This window comes from Rhineura floridana, chromosome 5 (genome assembly GCF_030035675.1).
Source record: "Rhineura floridana isolate rRhiFlo1 chromosome 5, rRhiFlo1.hap2, whole genome shotgun sequence".
Taxonomy (NCBI): domain Eukaryota; kingdom Metazoa; phylum Chordata; class Lepidosauria; order Squamata; family Rhineuridae; genus Rhineura; species Rhineura floridana.
In genome coordinates, this window is record NC_084484.1 from 176,029,520 (window position 1) to 176,056,964 (window position 27,445).

At 42.5% G+C, this 27,445-nt stretch overlaps 1 protein-coding gene across 12 annotated transcripts in view; it reads left to right on the forward strand.

Annotated features, from left to right (window-relative positions):
* Nucleotides 1–27,445, forward strand: part of DLG2 (discs large MAGUK scaffold protein 2) — a 1,398,326-nt gene that overhangs the window by 1,345,573 nt on the left and 25,308 nt on the right. For 10 of the 12 annotated variants that reach the window (XM_061628927.1, XM_061628928.1, XM_061628930.1 and 7 more), the window contains 2 exons: nucleotides 571–670; nucleotides 9,123–9,164. In XM_061628927.1, coding sequence (XP_061484911.1) covers nucleotides 571–670; nucleotides 9,123–9,164 — 142 coding nt within the window. The remainder of the gene's footprint in view (nucleotides 1–570; nucleotides 671–9,122; nucleotides 9,165–27,445) is intronic. The other 2 variants (XM_061628929.1, XM_061628931.1) reach the window with 1 other exon arrangement.

The window sequence follows — 27,445 nt, forward strand, 5'->3', positions numbered from 1 at the left end:
TATTATTTAATATATTATTATTTTATTGTAATATTTTATTAGAAGCAAGGATAATTTCAGGAAGAGTTTCCCTTCAATGGAACAGAGGAAGGGAATGCCATGTTTTAAATGGCACTTGCCATCTGCAGGGCCCCATAAATCTACTGCCTGATCAATTAATCATTTTTTAAAAATATTAATCTGTAGCACAGTCCTATACATATTTACTTGGAAGTAAGTCCCGCTGTGTTCCATGGGGCCTACTCCCAGGAAAGTGTCCTTTGTATGACAGCTTTAATCAATTAATGATAAAGGGCTGCATCCAATGTTAGTGATTAGGTCTATTGATTTCAATGTGTCTACTCTGAGTGTCAAAAGCAGCCTGATATCACTGCCGGAATTTGTCATCTTAAAAATCTGCCAGATCTTCAGGAACTTTTGACCATCTGCTTTATCAAAATGGGAGGGAAAAACAATTGGACTGAGTCACTACAGTTGTTTTCCACTTTTACAAACGAGTTGTGTCGTCAGCATGAGTGTGACAACAATTAGACGTCCTTGTTTTTGCCCCATGCCTTTTCTCCTTCACAGTCATTCAATGACAAGCGTAAAAAGAACTTCATCTTTTCACGAAAATTCCCATTCTACAAGAACAAGGAGCTGAGTGAGCAGGAAACGAGTGACCCGGAACGTAAGTAGATGCTTAGAGGCAATGTCACAGTGCAGCACATGGATGATGCGCATGACACTGGTAACCCACACACACACACATGCCCCTAGGCAAACAAAAGTCAGAGTCAGGACAGGTGAGGCATTACTACTGTGACCAATGTATGATGGCAGTCTGGATTCCTTTTACCTTTGGAGTATCCAAGGCTACAATCACTAGTTGAAGAATTCTTCTCTGCTGCTAAATTTAACAGCTGTTTGCCAGCACTATTCATTCTTGCTTAAATTCAGTTTCAAATATAGGTGAAAGAGAAGGCCACAGCTATCCAAACATTACTTTTGCTTCCTATTGATTGCATTGGACTTGGGAACACCTCTGTATGTGGCCCACTCACTGGTTTTAAACTCTGAAAGACTCATACTACAAACATTTCAACAGATCTTAGCCCTTAGCTCAGTGGTAGAGCAGCTGTCTTGCATGCAGAAGGTCCCAGGTTCAACCTCCTGCCTGAAACCCTGGAGAGATGCTGCCAGTGAGTGCAGAGCAGTTTGGGGAACCTTTTGGCCTTCCAGATGCTGCTGAACTCCATCTCTCGTCATTCACGCCATTGGCCATGCTCGCTGGAGCTGATGGGAGTTGTAGTTCAGCAACATCTGGAGACCCACAGGTTACCCACACCTGGTGTGGACAATACTAGACTGGATGGACAATGGTCTGACTCAGTATAAGGCAGCTTCCCATGTTCCTACATGCATGGTGTTGAAGCTAGAGAACACAAATCCCTTTGCCTATTTTTGTTTTTAAAAGGGATGTGTGTGGTGGTTTGACCTGCACACGATGGTTTGGCCCATGATAGATACTCCTGATAATTTCCTAACTAAGCATCATTTTTACTCTTTTCCCGCTTTGAAAGTTACAGCTATAAAATTGTAAGACACTTCCTGGTGGCATAGTCTGCATTGCTTTTTTAGGATGAGGGGAAAGGGTCTCATGCCACTTCAGGATCCCACAATGACATGCAGTTGAGGTCCGTGAGTGCCACTTTGGATAGCATTTGGATGGTAAATGTCATTAAGGATTCTAAAATCATTCAGCAGAATTGGGGGATCAGTGCCATGTGACATGAGAATTCCGTGATGCCTTTCCTTTCTCAAAAAGCACTTGCACCGTGTGTTTGTTTGTGTGTGTGTGTGTGTGTGTGTGTGTGATTTAGAATGAGCATTAGGGTTATGAGGAATGAGGTCACAGAGTGGCAGGAGGAGGAGGAGGTCTAGCCCTTTCCACCTACACTGATTCCTCAAGTTAAATCACACACACACACTCTCAAAAAAAAAAAAGCTGTAATTTCCCATGAAGGGGAAAACATACAGGGTTTTTATTGTTACTATTTGATTCTCAACCACTTTTTGGTTGTCTGAATTGATGCTTGGGTACGAATGATTTCCAAGTATAGTGCCATTTATTTAAATAAAAGCATAAAAAGTCAGGTATCCTTGGTGAAAAATAAGCTGGGACAGGATTTTCAACAAGTTCAAAAAGCCCACTCTTGGAGATGAAGGCTAAATTGCCAAAATCATCATCATCATCATCATCTATGTATTTATAAATATAATTTGCTGAGGTTGCTTTTTTGTATCTCCTAATGTCCTTAACAATGGCCTGGTTCACATTGGCAATGGGCTGGTTCTTAGCCAAACTGTGGCTTAGCAAGGCTGCGCAAATGCATGGGCTTCCAGAGAGGAACTCACAGCCACTTTGCTCCATCCTGGTCCTCTTTGCTCCTGCACCACACTGGGCTAAGCCAAGGTTTGGCTTCACATGTCATCCAATCCCAGAGTGATGTTAAACTATGAGCTTGTAGCCAACAATAAACTTTGGCTTAGAACAAACCATGGTTTAGCGCCACACGGTGCAGCAGTAAAATAAGCCAGGGAGGAGCAAAGCAGCTGCGAGCACCATTTTGGGAGGCTGCACATTTGCTTGGTCTTGTTAACCCATAGCTTGGCTTATTGTGTCATGTGAACCAGGTCAAAATTATGAATACATGTCAAACCATCTCATGCATCCTGTTTTGTGAATAGGCAAAGGGATTTGTGTCATCTGGCTTGCATGCCAAGTACATAGGCTGATTCAAATGTTTCTAACATGAGCCACTCATTGTTTAAGACCAGTGATCTGTCCAGAAACATAGGCATTCCTGAAATCATCCCACGTAGTCCGGAACAGAAGGAGAAAGGAAGCTCTCCCAACAACCCTCCCTGGCTGCCTCCCTGGTTTGCCACTCAAAACGTCTCCATCTGGGCAAATTTTCTGCACCAGGGTTGGGGGAGGCATGGCATCTCAGATGCTCCATCTCCCATCGACCCCAGCCATCATGGCCAGTGGTCAGAGACGACAGGGGTTGTGGTCCAGCAACATCTGGAGAGTCGTGGGCTCCTGGTCCCGTATGCTTCAGCTTCCTTAAGATAGCATGGACCTTCTCGCTTTAGCCAAACTAGACGGCCTTCCGCATGGCAGGAATCCAGACTGTGGGATCTGCATGGTCAGTCATGGTAGTACCCATTTCAACTCCACTGACCTCTTCCTTCCTCTTCTGCGGCTGTTCTTTTCTTTCATTGCTCTCTCTGGGGAAACTCCCGGGCAGGACATCCCCGGATTAGGTGACGACGGTTATGGAACAAAGACTCTGAGTAAGTTCCCAGGAATGGTCACTGTAACCCCCCCACACTTTTCTTTTCTTTTCTTTTATAATTTTTTTGATTTCATTTTTATTTTGGCTTTTGTTCCTTCCCTAAGGACCTTCCACCCCGGCATGCACAGATTAGATTTTTTAAAATTTTTGTTCCCCAGCTTGGAATGCACTGGGTAAAATAAGTTTCCATTGTTTGTTATGTTCTGCATGATAATATTAATAGCATACCGCTTATGTAACAGAAAACGTCTACTTCTGTAAATAACACTCTTTTGTTTTCCAATAATGCATTATTGATCCTTTCCTGACAGGTTTGGGAATGGTCATGTGTTTTTTTTTACACCAGTGGCTTTTAAACTGTGTTTGGAGGACTCCCAGGGTCCTCACTGAGAAAGTTCCTAAAGCTGTCTGGAAGATGGCCTGACCATGGCTGATGTCAAGGGTCAGCACCATTCAGCGGTGCCTGATGCCTCAGCCCTTCAGGAAGGCTAACTGATGCTGGCTAGCAGTGTAAACAAGAGCTATGGGGACCCTCTCCCAGAGCTTGGGAAAGTTACTTTTTTGAACTACAACTCCCATCAGCCCAATCCAGTGGCCATGCTGGTTGGGGCTGATGGGAGTTGTAGTTCAAAAAAGTAACTTTTCCAAGCTCTGCCCTCTCCTCTGCGCCATGTCGCTTAGAACAGGCATAGGAGCTGTGGCCCTCCAGGTGTTGTTGAACTCCAACTCCCATCATCATTGGCCATGCTCACTGGGGCTGAGGGGCGCTGAAGCCCAACAACATCTGGAGGCTCACAGGTTTCTCATCCCTGGTGTAAAGAGGTGAGCCAAACAGTCTCCAGTTTCATTTATGGAACAGAAACCAGCAAGATCTGTGAGACGGAGGGGAGATGAAGTCCAACCACATATGGAGGGCTGCAGCTCCCCCATCCTTGGCCTAGGCAGACAAGCGAGTGAGTGGAGGCAGCAATTGCTCCTCACCTCTTTCACTTGCCTGCTTCTGCAGGGAGAGAACATTAGAACATAAGATCTGCTGGATCAGGTCAAAGGCCCATCTAGTCCAACATTCTGTTCTCCCAACGGCCAACCAGATGCCCCAAAGGGAAGCCCACAAACAGGTCCTGAATCCAACAGCGGTCTTCCCACTTCTGATTCCCAGAAACTGGTTTTCAGAAGTTGTATGGAGGAGGATGGAGGAAACACTATACACATGTTGCCAAGGGAACGCCCCCCCCCAAAAAACATAGGTACAACTCTGGTTTAGCGCTCACGCCCAAGCTTCCCTTTTCTTGACAGCCAAGAGTGTGGAGTATGTTCTGAGGCACATGCTCTGTTCATGCTGCAATGACAGTGAAGGCCCACTGGCTTGACCGGTGCCCAAACTGAGAACATGCTCCAGGGTCCCCTGCAAAACATCATGCATCTGTGACAAATGCTCAATTTACAAGTCAGGGAGGATTCCCAGAACTTAGAAAATTTGAAAACCACTGCTTTGGACCAGCCTTTCCCAATCCTATACCCTCTAGAGCCTAGATAGTATTAAACTACAACTCCCATCATCTCTGATCATTGACCATGCTAGCTGGAGCTGATGGCAGTTGTACCCAATAGCATCCCATTGGCCGCAGTTTGGGAAAAGCTTTAGACAGACACCCATGTAGAACTCACACCCAGAATGCACTTCAAAGGCAGCATTTTGGCATAGTTTTCCTAGATTCCATCTCAAAATGAATAACCGGAGATGGTTCTTTGGTTTTATTTCTGAATGTTCAGCTGTAGCTCCTGCCTTTTTAAAAAATATATATGTTTGCTTACTTTCTCAGATTTTTGCTTTAGTGCTTTGCTCTTAATGGAAGAAGCCAGGAGAGACAGGAGGATTTTTATTTTTCCTGACATATTTGTAATTGGCGCTTACCCCTCAAACATCACTAATAGAGGAAATGATTGCTGCAAGAGTAGGTATTCTAGAAAAAAAACAACCTCAGGGCCAAACTAGACAAGACCCCAGTCACACATTTAGCAATTGTATGAATGACTATTTAAAAATCAATTTAAATAAAATGACTATTAACATCAGGCAGGCTCCTTCCTTGTACTGAGTTGTATTCAGTTAAGTCCTACTTAGAGGAGACCTATTGAAATTAAACTGTTAGTTGTGCCTTTTAACTTCAGTGGGTCTATTCTGAGTAGGGCCAACACTGAATACCACCAATTGCTTTTGATGCCTGCTAAAAACTATTTTCTTTCGGCAAGCCTGCCCAGACATGCAATTTTATTATGTATCCTCACTTTTAAATTCTGTTGATTTTATCTGGATTTTTAATAAATCTTATTACACCTGCTTGTTTTTAAAGTTTGCTGATTTTTTACCTGTATTTTTAGATCAATATTTTGTACTATTTTATGTAAACCACTTAAGAATTGTGTGGGTTTTTTTAAAAAAAACATTGAGCAGTCTAAATTTTTTTAAATGAATAAATATAATGGATTGTGGGCAACTAAATCCTACTCAGAGTAGACCCATTAAAATTAATGAGCCTAAGTTAGTCATGCCCATTAACTTCAATGGGTCTACTCTGAGAAACACTAGCATTGGAGACCACCCAATTAATTGCAGGTTGAGGGGGCCCTATCTGGGTAGAGATTCTGGTGTGGGGGCTTGGGGGCTTTAAGTGCCTCCCATGGTCCAGATAGGATCCCAGCACTTATTCTATATGCATGGAGAAAATGCTCTCATTCAAATCCAGTTTGGCCAGCAGGGTGATGGTGAATTGATTCATATAGCCAAGAGGAAACTAGATGGGATGAAATGGATTTCTTACAGCTGAAGCCAAACCATTGAGGATTCTGGTGCCTGGTGCCTATCCCTGCCTCATTCTTACCTTGCAACGACCTCATATGATATGCGTAGTGGCTGTTTCCTTTCTTCAGAGTTTGCTGATTCTTTTTCTGATGCACACGTTTGCGCCGGGAAAACAAAACACCAGCGTTGCCCCTGCATTGTCCACTGCTGTGAGTGCGCTTTTCATTATGGGAGTGTGTGTTTGTGCACCCATACGAAGGCAAGATGCATTATCTCTTGTGGAGCTGAGAGGTTCGGTTGATCAGCACATCATTTCCCAGTGATAGACCAACGAACGCCACCATCAGAATTTCAATCCAGAAATGTCTAGATAATTAAGGAAGGGAGAAATAACAAGCATTAGCATCCGAATGTATGACACTTGGACAAAATAAAGATGAGTTCTCACACATTTATTCCTAAATGGAGTTTATGAGTGATATTTAACACTAGTCCTACTTACGGTGGACCCGTTGAAGTTAAGGACATGACTAACTTAGGTTCATTCATTTCAGTGGGTCTACTCTGAGTAGGACTTAGTAGAATACATGCTATATCTCTGTGAATGAAAACTGCTGCGTTCCTCATTCAGTTCTCTAGGAATCTACATCCATTGGATTGGAAGAAGCTAGGGAACCTTTATCAGCCCAAGGGCCACATTCCCTTCTAGACAACTTTCCAAGGGCCACATGCCAGGGGTGACTAGAGGCAAAAGTGGGCGGAGCAGCAAATACTAATTTCACCTTTGTACAGCAGGCTACTTTCTACACACACTCGCACATCATTTTCCCTATCCTCCATCCAGACAAGTGAGAGGCATTGTCAGAGGTGAAGAACAGATTCCAGCAGGGGTGCAGTCATGCAGGATCTCAGGGTGTGTGTGTCTTAGACCCCTTACTTTTTGTGGAGCAGGGTCCCAGCAAGGTCCCTATGTCTCCAACATCCTACAAGCCAATCAGTGTGAAAGAACAGAGTGTTAGCCACTGAGAAGAGTCTTCTAACATGCTTCCTTGTCCTTTCCTGTGGATTGGAGCCAATCAGAGTGAAATGAGGTGAATCAAACACTGAGAAGGCTCTTCTCAGTAGCTAACACTCTTTCATGCTTATTGCTTCCTAGGCATTAACAAGGATCTCATTCCCAACACCACAACAAAAAAAGCGGGGAGGGGGCATGGCTGTGATGAACATGAAGGGACCCTGCACTTCTAAATTTGCCACAACACGACTGCATTCCAGCCAGGCAAAGACACTCGGGGTGTGAAGTGTGCCAGAGAGAGGTGTGGCCTGGGGATAGGGGGTGTGGCATGGGGAGAGTACTGAGGACCAGGCAGAGAGGCTTTGAGAGCCTCATTTGGTCTCCAGATTGGAGGTTCTTCACCCCTTGTGTAAAGCCTGATGTGCTCTTGGCAAGAGTGCGGCACCAGTCCATTCCAATGGAAGGGCAGATGTTTTCTCCAAGGCCCACCTCATGACCGCAGAAGACCTTGTCTGAGATCCATAAGAATCCAATGAAGGCTCATCTAATTCAGCATTCTCTTTCTGGAAGGTGCATTCTGTCTCCCGGGGTCACGTTTCAATGGCAGAACATATGTATGGCTGGCTGAATAGCTATGGGATCAGTCTGAGGCTTCTCCAGTTAAGAAAGATCAGAGGCACCAGGCCTATAGAAGATGTCTGCCTAAGACCCTGGAGAACCACTGCCATGGGGAGTAGTCAATAGTGGGCTTGGGAGGGCTAGTGGTGAGAGTCAAATGTAATTTATTGGCAGAGCAATTCAAAGGGGGAAGGAAAAGGAGAACCCAAGGTGGAGAAATGACCAGATCCAAGCAGTATGGGCTAGAAAAGGGTTAAGGTAGGGGTGGGGAAACCTGTGGCCCTCCAGAAGTTGTTAGACTACAACTCCCACCATCCCTGACCATTGGCCATGCTGGCTGGAGCTCATGGAGTCCAGCAACATCTGGAGGGCTGCAAATTCCCTGTCCCTGGCTTAAGGGGCGCCTTCATCATCATTCCAACTTAATCACCCCTTCCCGAAGCTGATTTTCCAAACAGACAAAGTGAGGAGGGCTTTTGTGTGCAAGTTTGTGCAGAAAATGCAGACAACCCCCTGGACTACCAGCCACTCTGTGCACAATAAGCAAGAGCACCGTGTAGCCTGTGGGTCTGCATCTCTGCTGAATGAGCATTGCCAGGCCCAAGAAATAAAATCCTCATGCAAACATTGGGATATAGGAACACAGGAAGTTGACTTATACTGAGTCAAACCATTGCTCCATCTGGCTCATGACTGTCTACACCAGGGGCTCCCCAACCTTTTTTTCCCTCACAGACCTCTTGGAAATCACTTACGGTCTTGGCGGACCATGTAATGATTTTCCTGCCTGTTGTAGCAATTGTAATGACCTGGATGCTGTATGGTTTTTTTTTTATTTGCATTTTATTGCTTCTTTTACATCTTGCATTGCATTTTATTTGTACTGCAGTTTACATTCCATAGAATGATAAAAGAAGCAATACCAACGCAATTAAAAATCAATATGCTGCGGACCACCTGAATGACGTTTGTGGACCATTGGTGGTCCATGGGCCACAGTGAACCCCTGGTTTACACTGACCAGCTGGGGTTCTCCAGGATTTCAGGCAGAGGACATTCCTAGCCCTACCTGAAGATGCCAGAGGTTGAACTCGGGACTCTACAGCCCTTTTCACTGGACGCTAGTGCTTTAGAAACAGGATTGGCACCACCCCTTCTCAATGCTTCCATGACTGATAATGCCTCTGGCCTTGACTTGATTGGTTTTCTGGAACTGTCAGGATGCACTGCTGCACTGATTTCCTGACTCCTACTATGCACTTTCCACCTTTTGCATGATTGGGGCAGTTCCTTAACATTCCGATGCTTGGTTATGTCCTTTTAATTTGCTGTCCTGTTCTTGCAGAACATGTTTCTTCTAATGCCAGCGATAGCGAAAGTAGCTACAGTAAGTTAAATGGATTTTGTTTGGGTCTCTTTACTTTGGCTTGCCTCTTATAGTTTTGTTTCTCTTCTTTCCCCCTATTCACCTTTCAGACTTAAAAAAATACATATATAATATCTTCTTATGATTATTATGGGGCAAATGGCTTGACTTGTTACTGAATGCAAATAGAAAACAAATCTAAGGTCACATCCGTATCATCCATTTAAAGCACTCTTATACCACTACAACAGTCATGGCTTTCTCCCAAAGAATCCTGGGAACTGTAGTTTATTATGGGTGCTGGGAATTGTAGCTCTGTGAGAGGTCTCCTCACAACTCTCAGCACCTTTAACATTGAATACAACCCATGGATTATAGATGTTCTCCTCCAAAATCACCGCCTTTGAAGCACTGGAAATCATTTGTGATTCATCATTTAAAAGCGAGACTGGAACTGAATATTCTTGAAAGAAATTCTATAGAAAAAGGGACAAGGGGAGAGAACTTACACATTAGGCCAGTGTGCACTTAAATCAGGTTGTAATCCTTTCGTTGTAAAACCTGAATTCTGACTGGCAAAACATTCCCTGAAATCCCTGAGCTGTTGAGTGCTCTTTACTCCTGTGCCCCTCACATTGAAATGAATTGGTGTTGCCGAACTATATTTCCCCCCCCAAAAAAGAATGTTATCATTCCCAATTTTCTTCTGCTGTTTGCTTAACATTATCAAGCCATTTGTGGAGCATATATATGTATGTGTGTGAGAGAAAGAGCACAAAGCATGGAACCTCTCTCTCTCTCCTGGGTTGCCAGGCCCAGTCTCCAAGAGGTCTTCAGTATCTTTCAAAGTTGTGCAAGGGGAAGGGAGAATTCCACCTTGTGGTTTTTCCCATTACAGGGTTGCAAGAACACCTGCACTTGGCTGACTTTCTCTTCTCCTAAAGATACAGGATCAGTCTCAGGCCCTGAACCTGGCAACCCTACTCTGTTAATAGTCAGAATGGTATTCCCTTCTTTCTTCCAGCTAAACAACATGTTTTTGACAGGTGTCACTGATATCATCTGAACGGACATTAATTGCTTTAGAAAGCACTGGCCAGAGGCTAGGGTGGGGAGAGAAGCTGGTTCGGTCCATATTTTAGTAGGAAGCTTGATTGGCATTGCTGAAATAACATGCAGACCGAAATGCAGCCACCCTTTGAAATGTGCACTTATCCAAATTTTTCACTGCAGGTCTCCAATCCCAAAAATAGTATGTACCAAAAATACAAAATACATTACATTCGTGAAATTTGCTTGCAAAATGTGTATATGAAGAGAAATCCCCACCAAAAAAGGTGTATGAATTTTCATGCAGACTTTAAAAAAACAAAGTTTGCAAACTGATGCAGAAATAGGATGAACTGAACTTAAGCTTAGGGGCAAAATGAGAAGTTGAAAGAAACTAAAATTGACCAGTTCCTCCATCTCAGGCCAAAGGCCCATCTAGTCCAGCATCCTGTTCTCACAGTAGCCAGTCAGATGCCTCTGGGAAGCCCACAACCAGGAGCTGAGTGCAACAGCACTCTCCCCACTTGCTAAAGCCCCCCCTTCTCACTACCCACCCATCCCCACACCCACCCCAAAAAACACAGTGCTCACATTAAAGGGGCAGGAGGGTTCTGCCTTCCTTAACCTTTGTGACAACCCCCTTGACTACTACTCTGCAGAAAAGGGATGAAGTGGATTTGGAAAAGATTGGGAAAAACTGAGGAACTAAGAGAACTTGACCTCAACAGATTCATCCATCCCTGCCAGAAGCCTGAGAAAATGATAGATAATACAATCTGCATATATTTTTTTGTCATAATTGCCTTCTGTCCTGTATAGGGCCAGCTCCAGCCATAAGGATGAGATCTTCAGCATAATCCTCTCTGGTGGCCCACTACCAATACCAGTAGAGGTGCTGATGTGGCATAATTGGCTCAATGCTAGGTGGCCGCCATGTTGATGTTGATACTCTCCAGAGGCACTACTTTTCTTACCCTAATCTCCTTTTGGTAGCATTCCCCTAAAGGTGTTACCTTCCTGGAGGTGTTAGCTTTCTAGCCTTTCCCTGTTTGTTCACCTTCTGTGGGAGATGGAGATATGATAGCACTCTTTTTTTTTCAATTAATTTTTATTCAGATTTTCAAAACCAAAACAATACAAAAAGAAAAAAAACACAAATAAATAACTAATACAATAAAAAAAAAAAAATATTGACTTCCGATTTGTCGTAGTTCAGCTATAAATCTATAATATATAACAAGCCTGTCTCTTAATAGATTATAAAATCACCTTCCTCCAGCGGTTATCTTAATTGGTTTCAAATCTCATTAACATCATATCATTTCATTCTTCCACAAAAAGTCAAAGAGAAGTTTCCAATCTTTGAGATATATGTCCATCAATTTTTTTTCTAAATAAACATGTCAATTAATCCAACTCATCAAGTCTACTAAGTCCAGTAATTTCAAATCGCTCTTCTTCCATTATCCATATTGGTTCCATCTTCCATCTTCCATCTTTACGCACCCAATAATCTTGCTGTCATAGTCATATAATAAAAGTCTGATAGGAATTTCCTTTATCACAGATATTTTCTTGCCATCAATTCCGAACGTAGCACTGAAGTATTGTTGCAAAGCCGCATCTCTGTTCCTCTTTTTTACATGATACACTAGCACATCTCTTGAAGATTTTTCCATTAACACAAAACAGGGATTAATTCTGTTAACTTTCTCCATTTCAAGTTCCATCAAATCCTTCCAGTCCAGGAATTTTTTTGAACCGATAATATCTTTATCTCCAATCTCTTCAATTCCTTCAGGGACAGCGCTGATTTCCAAACCATAATATTTGTCTCCAGGATCCATCACAACCAGGAAATTCAAATCTTTTTCCATGTCCATATTTAATCCAATCTCCATAGTTTGAACCTTGCTTTTAATTTCTCTTTCATCCTTTTTTGATTTTCCAGATCTATCTTTATTCTCCTTTCTCATAGAATCCTGAATTTCTTTCAGCTCCTGTCTCATTTCATCAAATTCAATTCTCCACGCTTGTCTATTATTTCTCAATTCTTGTTTTATTGACTTAATCCCATTCATTATTTTCTGAAACATGTCTAAAGATAAAGTCCCTTCTTGTACATCCATGATCTTCTTAATTGTCATTCTTAAAGCCAAAGGAACTAAACTCCTTCAATTTTCAATGTCCCAAGCAAAGAGCAGTTTATTTCTTTATCCAGTTATAAAGGAGTTAATCTTTCAAACCAACTGGCGTCACACTCTAGACAGCCCTTATCTCTTATATGCCCAGAAGTGCAAAAACAGCTTTAGTTCACAGCGTCCTAATGACTAGTAGCAACGAGAATGAGCAGATTCGTCAAAAAAAGAAAAAGAAAAAGTAGATCAGAAAAAATAGTTCCAGACATATATTACACAAAAGTCTTATAAATCAAAATGATTTTTCTTTTCTCTTCCAATCAGAAACCCCTCATCCGTTGTAATCTTTACAATGCCATTTTCCATGTCAGCTTTTTGCAATAGGAAAAAGATAGGCTATTTTTATTTTCCTCCCCCTTAGTTCCGTGAGTAAAAAAGAAGGAAAGTTTTGGCTCACCCAGGTTCTCTTAATTGCCGATCCTTTGACAAATCTCTTTAGCTGTATAGATAAGAAAGTGATAAGCATAGACAGGATGCTTGCCTGTTAGTCCGTTTTTTTAAAAAAGAAAAAAAAACGGGTCACTTATTCAGCTGAGCTGGCTATAAATCCTCGCTCTGTCCGAGCTGCTGGAAGACCTTCTTTCACAGACGATTCTGACGAATTCCAGTCTCCCACAACCACAACAAAGCTGTGTGGGAAATCTCACGTTTCTTCCTTATCCGGAAGAAATTGTCCCCAGTCAAAAAAAACCCTTCTGACTGGATTTAAGGCTGAAAAAGTTTCATCCAAGATGGGAGCCCGTCTCAGAGCTGCACAGGCGGAGGGATCCTCCTGGGAAGTCAAGATATGATAGCACTCTTCAAGCATCTGAAAGGTTGTCACACAGCAGAGGGCCAGGATCTCTTCTCGGTCGTCCCAGAGTGCAAGACACGAAATAATGGGCTCATGTTACAGGAAGCCAGATTTCAACTGAACATCAGGAAAAAATTCCTAACTGTTAGAGCCATATGACAATGGAACCAATGACCTAGAGAGGTAGTGGGCTCTCCGACACTGGAGGCCTTCAAGAGGCAGATGGACAGCCATATGTTGGGAATGCTTTGATTTGGATTCCTGCATTGAGCAGGGGTTGGAATTGATGGCCTTATAGGCCCCTTCCAGGTCTCCTATTCTGTAATTCTATGACAGCATAAAAAACTGAGTCATTATACTGAGTCATGCCATTGGTGTATCATGCTCAAGTACTGTCCACATTGACTGGCAGTGGCTCTCCAGGATTTGAGACAGGGCTTCCTCCCAGCGCTACCTGGAAATGCCAGGGATTGAACCGGAGACCTCCTGCATCCAAAGCGGAGGCTCTACCACTGCGCTGCAGCCCTTCTTGTATGGAATCTTCCCTATGATGATTAAGAACAAACAGTGCATAGGGCATAGAACATAGACAACTGTCTACTGTTGAGTCAGACATAAGAACATAAGAAGAGCCTGCTGGATCAGGCCAGTGGCCCATCTAGTCCAGCACCAGGTGCCTAGGGGAAGCCCGCAAGCAGGACCCAAGTGCAAGAACACTCTCCCCTCCTGAGGCTTCCGGCAACTGGTTTTCAGAAGCATGCTGCCTCTGACTAGGGTGGCAGAGCACAGACATCACGGCTAGTAGCCATTGATAGCCTTGTCCTACATGAATTTGTCTAATCTTCTTTTAAAGCCATCCAAGCTGGTGGCCATTACTGTGTCTTGTGGGAGCAAATTCCAGAGTTTAACTATGCGATGAGCAAAGAAGTACTTCCTTTTGTCTGTCCTGAATCTTCCAACATTCAGCTTCTTTGAATGTCCACGAGTTCTAGTATTATGAGAGAGGGAAAAAAACTTTTCTCTATCCACTTTCTCAAAGCCATGCATAATTTTATACACTTCTATCATGTCTCCTCTGACCCGCCTTTTCTCTAAACTAAAAAGCCCCAAATGCTGCAACCTTTCCTCGTAAGGGAGTCGCTGCATCCCCTTGATCATTCTGGTTGCCCTCTTCTGAATCTTTTCCAACTCTATAATATCCTTTTTGAGATGAGGTGACCAGAACTGTACACAGTATTCCAAATGCGGCTGCACCATAGATTTATACAATGGCATTATGATATCGGCTGTTTTATTTTCAGTGTTGTTGTTGTTATGTGCCTCCAAGTTGACTATGACTTATGGCGACCCTATGAATCAGTGACCTCCAAGAGCAACTGTGATGAACCACCCTGTTCAGATCTTGTAAGTTCAGGTCTGTGGCTTCCTTTACGGAATCAATCCATCTCTTGTTTGGCTTTCCTCTTTTTCTACTTCCTTCGGTTTTTCCAAGCATTATTATCTTTTCTAATGAATCATGTCTTCTCATTATGTGTCCAAAGTATGATAACCTCAGTTTCATCATTTTAGCTTCTAGTGATAGTTCTGGTTTAATTTGTTCTAACACCCAATTATTTGTCTTTTTTGCAGTCCAAAGCTCTTCTCTAACACCTCATTTCAAATGAGTTGATTTTTCTCTTATCAGCTTTTTTCACTGTCCAACTTTCACATCCATACATAGAGATCAGAAATACCATGGTCTGAATGATCCTGACTTTAGTGTTCAGTGATACATCTTTACATTTGAGGACCTTTTCTAGTTCTCTCACAGCTGCCCTCCCCAGTCCTAGCCTTCTTCTGATTTCTTGACTATTGTCTCCATTTTGGTTAATGACTGTGCTGAGGTATTGATAATCCTTGAGAAGTCCAATGTCCTCATTGTCAACTGTAAAGTTGCATAAATCTTCTGTTGTCATTACTTTAGTCTTTTTGACGTTCTTCTGTTGTCATTACTTTAGTCTTTTTGACGTTCTTCTGTTGTCATTATTTTAGTCTTTTTGACGTTCAGCTGTAGTCCTGCTTTTGTGCTTTCCTCTTTAACTTTCATCAGCATTCGTTTGAAATCATTACTGGTTTCTGCTAGTAGTATGGTATCATCTGCATATCTTAAATTATTGATATTTCTCCCTCCAATTTTCACACCTCCTTCATCTTGGTCCAATCCTGGTTTCCATATGTTCTGCATACAGATTAAATAAATAGGGTGATAAAATACACCCCTACCTCACACGTTTTCCGATGGGGAACTAATCGGTTTCTCCATATTCTGTCCTTACAGTAGCCTCTTGTGCAGAGTATAGGTTGTGCATCAGGACAATCAGATGCTGTGGCACCCCCATTTCTTTTAAAGAATTCCTTTGTTTATCATTAATTTTTATTCAAATTTTCAAAGACAAAAAACAAAACAAAACAAAAATAATTAAACAATAAAATAAAATGTTGACTTCCGATTTGTCGCAGATCAGTTATAGGTCTACAATACATAACAATCCTGTCTCTTAAATTATATTATAAAATCACTTTCCTCCAGTAGTTATCTTAATTAATCATCAAATCTCATAAACATTACTTTATTCTTTCCACAAAAAGTCAAAGAGAGGTTTCAATTCCTTGAGAGATATATCTTTCAATTTTTCTCCAAACATGTCGATTAATCCATCTCGTTCAAATCTGTTAGGTCCAATAATTTCAATAGCCATTCTTCCATTATCAATGTTAATTCCATCTTCCATCTTCAATAATCCTGTTAAGTCCAGTAATTTCAGTAGCCATTCTTCCATTATCAATAATCCTGTTAAGTCCAGTAATTTCAGTACCCATTCTTCCATTATCAGTATCCCATAATAATCTTGTTGTCATAGCCATAGTCCAAATAAACATATAGATTAATCCAACGAGATACGCCTGGCGCCTTCTCTGTTATCTTTTCGGCGCCAGGTAAAAACCTACCTTTTCGCCCAGGCATTTTAAACATTTTAAATTTAATATTTTAAACCTAATATGGATCTTAATTATAAACTCAATGGCAACTCTATTTCAGATTTTTATCATGTTTAATGTTTTTATAATTGTACTATATTTTTCACACTTGCTCATATTTTAATTGTGATTTTATTTGTTGTACACCGCCCTGAGAGCTTCCTGCTATAGGGCGGTCTAAAAATGTAATAAAATAAAATAAATAAATAAATAAATCTCATCAAACCTGTTAGATCCAATAATTTCAATAGCCATTCTTCCATTATCAATATTAATTCCATCTTCCATCTTCAATAGTCCTGTTCAGTCCAGTAATTTCAGTATCCATTCTTCCATTATCAGTATCCCATATTAATCTTGCTGTCATAGCCATAGTCATATAATAAGAGTCTGATGGGAATTTCCTTTATCACAAATATTTCCTTGTCATCGATTCTGAATATGTTGCTGAAATATTGTTGTAAAGTCATATCTCTGTTCTTCTTTTTTACAAAATGCACTGGCTCATCTCTTGAGAATTTTTCCATTGTCACATATCTGTAGTTAATTCCATAGATTTTTTCTATGTCAAGCTCCATCACATCATTCCAGTCCAGAAAATTATCCAAGACATTGATAACTTTATCTCTAATATCTTCATTAATTTCTTCAGAGACAATGTTGAATTCCAAACAGTAAACTTTGTTTCTAATATCCATAAACTCCAGATCTTTTTCCAATTCCACATTTGTTCCAATCTCCAGGGCTTGTATCTTCCCTTTAATTTTTCTTTTCTCATCTCTAATCTCATCAATCTCCTCTCTCACAAGATCCCCTATTTCTTTAAGCTCCTGCATCATTTTGCCTAATTCAATTTTCATCTCCTGTCTACCCTGTCTCAGGGTTTGTTTCGTTATCTCAATCTCATCCATTATTTTCCTAAACATAATTTCTTCCATGGTCTCAGCCACTTTCCTGATTGCCATTCTTAAAACCACGAAAACAAAAATTATTTCAGCCACAATTGGGTTAATATTCCAGGCTTGATGACATCACAGTGTAGACAGTACAGCCTGCCTTATCTCTTATTTGTTCAGGAATACAAAACAAATTTAGTTCCCAGCTTCAAAACAGTTAGTGGCGTCGTGAACAAGTAGATTCATCAAAATGAAATAGACCAAAAAGAAAATAGTCCCAGACATATAATACTCCAAAGTTCATAAATCAAATTTTTTTTTTCCCTCCTCAAAATAGAAATCCCTCTTCCGTTTGTATCTTTAGAATGCACTTCCAGGCCAGCTTTTTGCAATAAAAACAAAGATAAGCTCTTTCAATTTCTTTCCTCCTTAATTTCGTGAATAAAAGAGAAGAGTTATAACTCACCCAGAAATTCTTCAGAGCTGATTCATTGACAAATCTCTTTTTGCTGCAACGATTTAAACCAAGTGAAAAAAAAATAGAAAGAAGGATGCTTGCCTGTTAAAGTCCGTTTTTCTTTGAAGAAAAGATAAATGTGTCGCTTAATCAGTTAGAGCTTGTTGGAAGTCCATCCGGCATTTGCTGGCTGAACCTTCTCTCATAAATTAATGAAATCCAGTCCTCCCAACAAAAACAGGCTTTTGTGGTTAATCTCTACGTTTCTCCCTGCCCGGGAGAAAATCTTTACCAGTCAAAAAGAACGTTCTGACTGATTTTAAAACTGAAAAAGCTTCTTCTGAGACGAGAGCTCGTCTCAAAAAGCAGGCACAAGCGAAGTCACCCTTCCCGGAAGTCCCTCTTTTAAAGCATTCCATAGTTTTTAATGATCTACACAGTCAAAGGCTTTGCTGTAATCTATAAAGCATAGGGTGATTTTCTTCTGAAATTCCTTGGTCCATTCCATTATCCAACGTATGTTTGCGATATGATCTCTGGTACCTGTTCCCTTTCTAAATCCACCTTGGACATCTCGCATTTCTCGCTCCATATATGGCAAGAGCCTTTGTAATAGAATCTTGAGCATTACTTTACTTGCATGGGATATTAAGGCAATAGTTCGATAATTACTGCATTCCCTGGGATCCCCTTTCTTTGGAATTGGGATGTATACACTTCCAGTCTGTGGGCCATTGTTTAGTTTTCCATATTTCTTGACAGATTTTTGTCAAAATTTGGACTGATTCAGTCTCAGTAGCTTGTAGCAATTCTATTGGTATGCCATCTATCCCCAGTGATTTGTTTCTTCCAAGTATTTTAAGAGCAGCTTTCACCTCGCATTCTAAAATTTCTGGTTCTTCATCATATGGTTCCTTCATGAATGAATCTGTCATCCTGGCATCTCTTTTATAGAGTTCTTCAGTGTATTGTTTCCATCTTCCTTTTATTTCATCTCGGTCAGTCAGTGTGTTTCCCCTGTTGATTATTCAACATCCCTACTCTTGGTTTAAATTTCCCTTTCATTTCTCTAATCTTTTGGAACAGGGCTCTTGTTCTACCTTTTTTGTTGTCCTCTTCTATTTCTATACAGTAACTATTGTAATAGTTCTCTTCGTCCCTACGTACTAGTCTGAATGTGTTTCTTTCTCCTTTTGTTTTTGCTTTCCTTCTCTCTTTAACCATTTGAAGAGTTTCTTCAGGCATCCATTGAGGTCTTTCTCTCTTTTTAACTAGAGGTATTGTCTTTTTGCATTCTTCTCTGATAACGTCTCTGATTTCATGCCATAGTTCTTCTGGTTCTCTGTCAACTAAGTTTAAAGCCTCAAACCTGTTCCTTATTTGATCTTTATATGCTTCTGGGATGTTATTTAAATTGTATTTTGGCTTTATGATTGCTTTGTTGGTTTTCTTTAGCTTTACTCTCATTTTCGATACGACCAGTTCAAGATCTGTACTGCAGTCTGCTCCTGGTCTTGTTTTCGCAGAAAGTATGAAACTTCTCCATCTTCTGCTACCAATATATAATCAATTTGATTCCTATATTGACCATTTGGTGATGTCCATGTGTACAGTCGTCTTTTCGGTTGTTCAAAACATGTGTTCGCAAGAAACAAATTATTGGCTTCACAGAATTCCATAAGTCTTTCTCCTGCTTCGTTTCTGTCTCCTAGGCCCCATTTCCCCACAATTCCTAATTTTTCTCTGTTCCCTACTTTTGCATTCCAATCCTCCATGATTATCAGCACATCTTGTTTTGGTGTGTGATCAATTTCTTCCTGTACTTCTGCATAAAATCTCTCCAATTCCTCTTCTTCTGCATTTGCCGTTGGAGCATAGACTTGAATGATGGTTATGTTGATAGGTTTCCTATTTAATCTCATTGATATCACTCGCTCAGACCTTGCATTGTAGCTCCTAATTGCTCTTGCTACATCACTTCTCACTATTAAAGCAACCCCATTTCTTCTTAACTTCTCATTTCCTGCATAAAATATTTTGTAGTTGCCTGATTGGAAATGTCCCATTCCTGTCCATTTTATTTCGCCCACACCATTTCTTGCTTGACAATTTCTAACTTTCCCTGGTTCATGCTTCTCACATTCCATGTTCCTATTGTGTGCGTCGTAGAACTCCGGACTCTCCTTTCGCATCTGTGCGCATCAGCCTCTGGGCTTCCTTTCGGCTTTGACCCAGCTGCATCATTAGTCACAGCGCTACTCGTACTTGTCCTTTGTTCTTCCCCAGTAGCTTGGTGATTGCCTTCTGACCTGGGGGTCTCATCTTCCAGCACTATCTCTTGTTGCATTTTGGATACTCTGTTCATAGGCTTTTCATGGTAAGAGATATTCAGAGGTGGTTTACCATTGCCTTCCTAATTATCGCTAGCATGGAATTTGCCTTTTTCACAGCTGCCGCACACTGGGTCGACATTTTCATCGTGCTGTCCACTACAACCCCGAGGTCTCTCTCCTGGTCGGTCACCGCCAGTTCAGACCCCATGAGCGTATATGTGAAATTAAGATTTTTTGCTCCAATATACATAATTTTACACTTGTTTATATTGAATTGCATTTGCCATTTTCCCACCCATTCAGTCAGTTTGAAGAGGTCTTTTTGGAGCTCTTCACAATCCCTTTTTGTTTTAACAACCCTGAACAATTTAGTATCGTCAGCAAACTTGGCCACTTCACTGCTCACTCCTAATTCTAGGTCATTAATGAACAAGTTGAAAAGTACAGGTCCCAATACCGATTCTTGGGGGACTCCACTTTCTACAGCCCTCCATTGGGAGAACTGTCCATTTATTCCTACTCTCTGCTTTCTGTTTCTTAACCAATTCCTTATCCACAATAGGACCTCTCCCCTTATTCCATGACTGCTAAGCTTTCTCAGAAGTTTTGGTGAGGTACCTTGTCAAACGCTTTTTGAAAGTCTAAGTACACTATGTCCACTGGATCACCTCTATCTATATGCTTGTTGACACTCTCAAAGAATTCTAATAGGTTACTGAGACAGGATTTTCCTTTGCAGAAGCCATGCTGGCTCTGCTTCAGCAAGGCTTGTTCTTCTATGTGCTTAGTTAATCTAGCTTTAATAATACTTTCTACCAGTTTTCCAGGGACAGAAGTTAAGCTAACTGGCCTGTAATTTCCGGGATCCCCTCTGGATCCCTTTTTGAATATTGGCGTTACATTTGCCACTTTCCAGTCCTCAGGCACGGAGGAGGACCCGAGGGACAAGTTACATATTTTAGTTAGCAGATCAGCAATTTCACCTTTGAGTTCTTTGAGAACTCTCGGGTGGATGCCATCCGGGCCCGGTGATTTGTCAGTTTTTATATTGCCCATTAAGCCTAGAACTTCCTCTCTCGTTACCACTATTTGTCTCAGTTCCTCAGAATCCCTTCCTGCAAATGTTAGTTCAGGTTCAGGGATCTGCCCTATATCTTCCACTGTGAAGACAGATGCAAAGAATTCATTTAGCTTCTCTGCAATCTCCTTATCGTTCTTTAGTACACCTTTGACTCCCTTATCATCCAAGGGTCCAATCGCCTCCCTAGATGGTCTCCTGCTTTGAATGTATTTATAGCATTTTTTGTTGTTGGTTTTTATGTTCTTAGCAATGTGCTCCTCAAATTCTTTTTTAGCATTCCTTATTGTCTTCTTGCATTTCTTTTGCCAGAGTTTGTGTTCCTTTTTATTTTCTTCATTCGGACAAGACTTCCATTTTCTGAAGGAAGACTTTTTGCCTCTGAGAGCTTCCTTGACTTTGCTCGTTAACCATGCTGGCATCTTCTTGGCCCTGGTGGTACCTTTTCTGATCGGTGGTATGCACACCAGTTGAGCTTCTAATATAGTGTTTTTAAACAACTTCCAAGCATTTTCGAGTGATGTGACCCTCTGGACTTTGTTTTTCAGCTTTCTTTTTACCAGTCTCCTCATTTTTGTGAAGTTTCCTCTTTTGAAGTCACATATGAGGCAGTTGATCATTTACATGTATGTTTAATTTAATAGCATTATGTTCACTGCTCCCAATCAGTTCAACAACACTTACATCTCACACCAGGTCCCGGTCCCCACTTAGGATCAAGTCCAGGGTTGCCGTCCCTCTGGTCAGTTCCACGACCAACTGGTCTAGGGAATAGTCATTTAGAATATCTAGAAATTTTGCTTCTTTGTCATGACTGGAACACATATGTGGCCAGTCTATATCTGGATAGTTGAAGTCATCCATTACTACCACATTTCCTAGTTTGGATGCTTCCTCAATTTCATATCATCTCAAGGTCTCCCTGAGCATTTTGATCAGGGGGACGATAGATCGTTCCCAGTATTAAATCCCTCCTGAGGCATGGTATCATCACCTACAACGATACTGTGGAGGAGTCCGCCTCTTTGGGGGTTTCGAGCTTGCTGGATTCAATGCCTTCTTTCACGTATAGAGCGCCACCGCCACCAATACGTCCTTCCCTGTCCTTCCGATATAGTTTATATCCAGGGATAACCATATCCCACTGGTTTTGTCCATTCCACCAGGTCTCCGTTATGCTCAGTATATCAATGCTCTCCTCCAAGACCAATCACTCCAGTTCTCTCATCTTGGTTCGGAGGCTTCTAGCATTAGCGTACGGGCACTTGTAAGCCATGTCTCTCTTCAAGTGTCTTTGGCATTTTTGGTTTGGCCTGTGGTAATTTTGCCCTTCTGAATTGATATCCTGTGCCCCTGCTCTCACAATCCCTACTTCTAGGCCTACCCCTTTTAAAATTTCATCATTTCTTTGGTCTTTATCCCAGGGGGGAGGTTTGTTCCGAACCGGACCTTCCTCAGCTCCTGTCGGGTTTCCCCCCTCAGTCAGTTTAAAAGCTGCTCTGCCACCTTTTTAATTTTAAGTGCCAGCAGTCTGGCTCCATTCTGGTTCAAGTGGAGCCCGTTCCGTTCGTACAGGCCCGGCTTGTCCCAAAATGTTCCCCAGTGCCTAACAAATCCGAACCCCTCCTCCTGACACCATTGTCTCATCCACACATTGAGACTACAAAGCTGTGCCTGTCTGGCTGGTCCTGCACATGGAACTGGTAGCATTTCAGAGAAAGCCACCTTGGAGGTCCTGGCTTTCAGCATCCTACCTAGCAACCATTTGGCTCTTCTCGCTCAGTAGTGTCTGCATTGACCTGCAGCGGCTGTCCAGGATTTCAGGCAGGGGGTGTTCTGAGCCCTCCCTGGAGATGCCAGGGGTTGACCTTGGGACCTTCTGGGTGCAAGACAGATGCTCTAGCACTGAGCTGTGGCTCTTCCCAGTACTAAAACACTATTGGTTCATATCAACCAGGCCAGGAGGGGGAGGCTGGTTTTCCCAGAAAAAGACCCAGCAGATCTTTGTTTTGTTTTGCTTTGTTTCCTCCCCAGCAAATTTCTATAGAAGGCAGGAATGAACTGTGCCAGCTCCAGCCTGGTGTAGCTGATGAGCCTGATTCTGGGATCTCTTTGGCAAAGAAAGGAACTTTGGATCAGTGGGTCCAAAGCCACCTCTGCCACCGTTCTACCAGAATACCCTTGGAAATGCCCCATTTTAGAGCTGATCACTGGCAGAAACAATGCTAGTAGTAGATCTACAGGCATGCTACGGTCCGCCCTGGAGGACACATGGACACACACAGAGAGTGAAGAACTTATCTTCACTGGTGGAGGGTAACTTTCACCCCATCCAAACCCTCTCTTGCAGATCGGCGAGTTAGGATTTCACAGTATAAAGGTTTTTAGTTTTTAAAAACTGAGCTAGTAGGATACAATGTTCAAGTATTCATCATCACATTCCAGTTTTTCTAGATGATCAGGTTTACTGGGCAGTAACTGGTAACATCTTACCTATTACACTTGTGTGTGTGTCCACGCGTGCTCATGTGCGCTCACACACAAACACTGCCTTCATTAAATTGCATTCAATTAAATGTACAAAAGAATTAACATCAATTGCTCATTAATTTCTGTGGTCTATTTAGTCTAATTGCTCAATTGCTCATAATTGCCTGACTAAGCTAAATAGGCAATAATGAAACTTGCTGTATGTGTGTGTGTGTTTTCGTTAAAAAACTAAAACAAAAGATTAAAAGCCAAAAGCGGAATTGCTTGAAATGCACTTTTTGTGTACTTTTCCAAATTTTGACTCATTACAGAGTGAATACCTTCTGCAGCTGGAAAATATATTCCTTAACTATACATTTCCACACACATTACCCAGCAAGATAGTACAATGTGTGTGGTTTACGCAGCATTTTACATTTTAAAGACGGCTATTAATAAAAAAAAAATGTAGCATTTAGATAACACAAGTCAAATGCTTCCTATTATAAAGCTTTCCCCAAAAGCCCTCTCTCTAGCCAACACATGGAAAGAGTCTAGAAAGCTGCCTTATATACCAGGTCAGAGCATTCGCCCATCTAGACTAGCATTGTCTACTCTGACAGGCAGTAGCTGTCCAAGGTCTCCGGTAGAGAAGGACTTTTCCCATCACCTGAGCCCTGATCCTTTTAATGGGAGATGCTGGGGACTGAACCTCAGGCTCAGACCTGCTGCATGCAAACCATGTACTCTACCACTGAGCTATGACCCCTCCCTGCACCTTCCAAGCAAATGTCCATATGCCCCCCCAGCCCCACCCAAACTTCTGCATGTTGAGTGGAGCATTAGCAAGAAAGGCCTCGCTGCATGTGTCACTGGTAAACCACAATCATGCAAGATTGAGATGAAATAATGGGTTCAAGCTGCAGGAAGCCAGATTTCGACTGAACATCAGGAAAAACTTCCTGTTAGAGCCATACGTCAATGGAGCCAATGACCTAGAGAGGTAGTGGGCTCTCTGACACTGGAGGCCTTCAAGAGGCAGCTGGACAGCCATCTGTCATGGATGCTTTGATTTGGATTCCTGCATTGCGCAGGGGGTTGGACTTGATGGCCTTATAGGCCCCTTCCAACTCTACTATTCTATGATTATATGATTATATGGTGTGGAGTGCCTACATGTGTGCAGATGTGCACCCGTAGGCCCCCTTTGCCAATACCAGAGGACCGGGCCAAGAGTTGTGCAGACATGAGGGGTTGCTTAGCCAGTACCCTTCTGCTGCCCCCTACAGGGTTGCCAATGTCTATGGAGAAGGGGAAGGGCCCTAGCTCAGTGGCAGAGCATCTGCCTTGCATGCAGAAGGCACCAGGTTCAATCCTCAGCATCTCCAGGTCAGGCTGAGAGAGAACCCTGTCTGAAAACCTGGAGAAGCTGCCGCCCAGTCTGCAGATGAAGCTGGTCCATTAGGGCAAATGGGGCACTGTCCTATCAACCTCCTACCTGCCAAGTGTTCCCCATGCCTCCCACCCTACTAGTCCCATCTAAACAGTACTAAGCTAAGATGGCCCAATGGTCACCTGCTAAGGCAGCTCCCTTAGGACCTACGGAGGGGTCCTCTCCTCTGTGTGGTGCTGATAGTGGCCCCATTGTATATAAGGCTGTCATGTGCCGATTCAGGTCATTGGTCTATCTGGTCCCATGCTACCTCCTCTTGCTGGTGATGAATCTCAGGGTCATCTCAGGGCGAGCTTTTCCCTCAATCCTTCCATGTGAGATCTTTTGGCTTCGGATGTTGGGGAAAGTACTGGGCCTGGGACATTTAGCACCAAAGGCACGTGCTCTACACTTGAGCTGTGGCCATTGCCTCGAGAAAACATCAGCCTCTTCTCTCCAAATCCCACAAAGACCTTTGAGAATGAGCTGGTGTTGAATCAGGTCGTAGGACCAACTCTCACCGTGGATCTCCAAGGGTTCAGGCAAAGGCTGTTTCCCAGGACAGCTGTCTGGAGTCATGTTTGAAACCGGAGCTGCTGAGACCTTTAGCTTGCCAAGCATATTTTCTGACACTGATCTTTGGAACGTCCCCAGCTGTAAGATAGTATTACTATTAGCAAGGTTGTATATCTCTGCCATTTAATTATTAATTATTATTCTGTACCAGGAAAAGGTAAACTCTTCTGCCTGCATAAAACTGTCCAAATAAAGCAAATACCTATTGCCCCACTTACCTTAAATAATGTATTCTGCAGCTAACGTTGATATACATACTTTTAATTCCATATGCTAGTCATGGGAAAGGGTGAGAAGATGGAGCTCCACCCTCTAGGCCACTGGAAATCTTATTCAGCAACTCCTCTGGCTTCTTAAACATAGCCAGGCATTTTCTAGGAGCCAAGAATCATAAGAGTTAGAAGGGACCTCAAAGATCATCTAGTCCAACCCCCCGCTGATTCAGGAAACCCACTGCTACAACATACCAGATAGGTGGTCATCAGGCCTCTGCTTAGAAACCTCCGACAAATGAGAGTTCACCCCTTTCTGGGACCGGCCATCCTGAAGTTCTTTGTAATATTTATTCAAAATCCCCCTGCTAGTCAGTGGTGCTTACCTAACCTCTCATCCCCGACATCACTGCAGTTTACCATGAGTGGGAGGGATGAGCCAGCAGCAAGGCAGTGTGTGCAAACACACCACTGGGAGTACCAGACTGGTTCCGTTGGTACGTTTGAACCGCACCGACCTCACTGCCATCTCACCCCTCTCCATCCCAGACAGCTACAGCGACACCAGAGATGGGAGGTCAGGTAAGCACTGCAAACCCACCCCACCAATTGCTACTGTATTCGATCCCATTGTTTTGGGTCTTAGGCTGTGAGCACACTTGTTGCCTACAGCAAAGTGTTTCCATTGGCCACAGCTGGAGAGGGAACAGGTTGATCTGCTGATCTGTTACAAAATCTCTTTGAAGCTGATTTAAAAAAAAAAAAAAAGCACTTGAGCTGATCCCACCAGGTTTTACAGTAAAAGGGGGCATGGTTTGACTAGTGTCATGTTCCCCATTTTCAGAAAAGAGAGGTGGAGACGCACTGGAACTGGCAGAACAGTGAGTGTGCCTCTAGCCTTAGTCTCTGGAGCAACAGAGCACAAATTTACTCTGTCGTCTGTGTAACAGCCCTTCAAATATCTGAAGATGGGTATCATAGCACCTGTTAATCACCTCTATTCCAAGCTAAACACATCCAACTCCTTTATCCTCCAAGCAATCATAAGGGCTAAAAACTCTCTTTTTAAAAAAAGTTGAGGTTCGTTGGAAGCTGAATCCTGCAACCAGCATCACATCCTGTGATTTGTCTGTGTTGCCACAGGTTACACACAGCTCTGATTATTATCACCACTTTGCAGTTGGGGATTGAGGGAAGTCAAGGCTGAAGGCGTTATATACGCCGCCTTGGGTTCTCTGAGGAAAGAAATCAATGAATAAATACTTTGCTCTAAGACCACCTACTGAGTTTATGTAGAAGGCGAGGTTTAAATCATGCACTTCCTTGCAACACAGCAGTTCACGTTCAGGATTGCTATGCTACACCAGCTGTATTCATCAGCCACAGTATTCTTATGAATACAGTAAGGACCTCCACAAAAGTCCAGTTCAAATCCAGAGGCCCTTTGAACCTGCAGGAACTCCAGTGCTCATATAGAGCTCCTGTGTGTACATACACAGAACTGTTCCCAGCTTCAAATCACTCTGTTCCCCCGTCATGGTTGGTGGCTATTCAGCAATGCTCCAGATCTTTGTCAAATGCCTGCCTCCGCTCTATGTCTGCCGCTGCTTTCTGATTCAGACCAGAGTGGTCCTAGCAAGCCACGATGCTAAGAACGTCACAGAGTGGGGGCCTCGAAAAACCGTTGACTCTTTTGTGCTCCTCCTTAGTGCCTGCACTGATCACACTCAACCGAGCCTTTTTAAAATGTGGAATTTCAAGAAGTGCCCTGTTTAGTGGGTGCTGCCAAG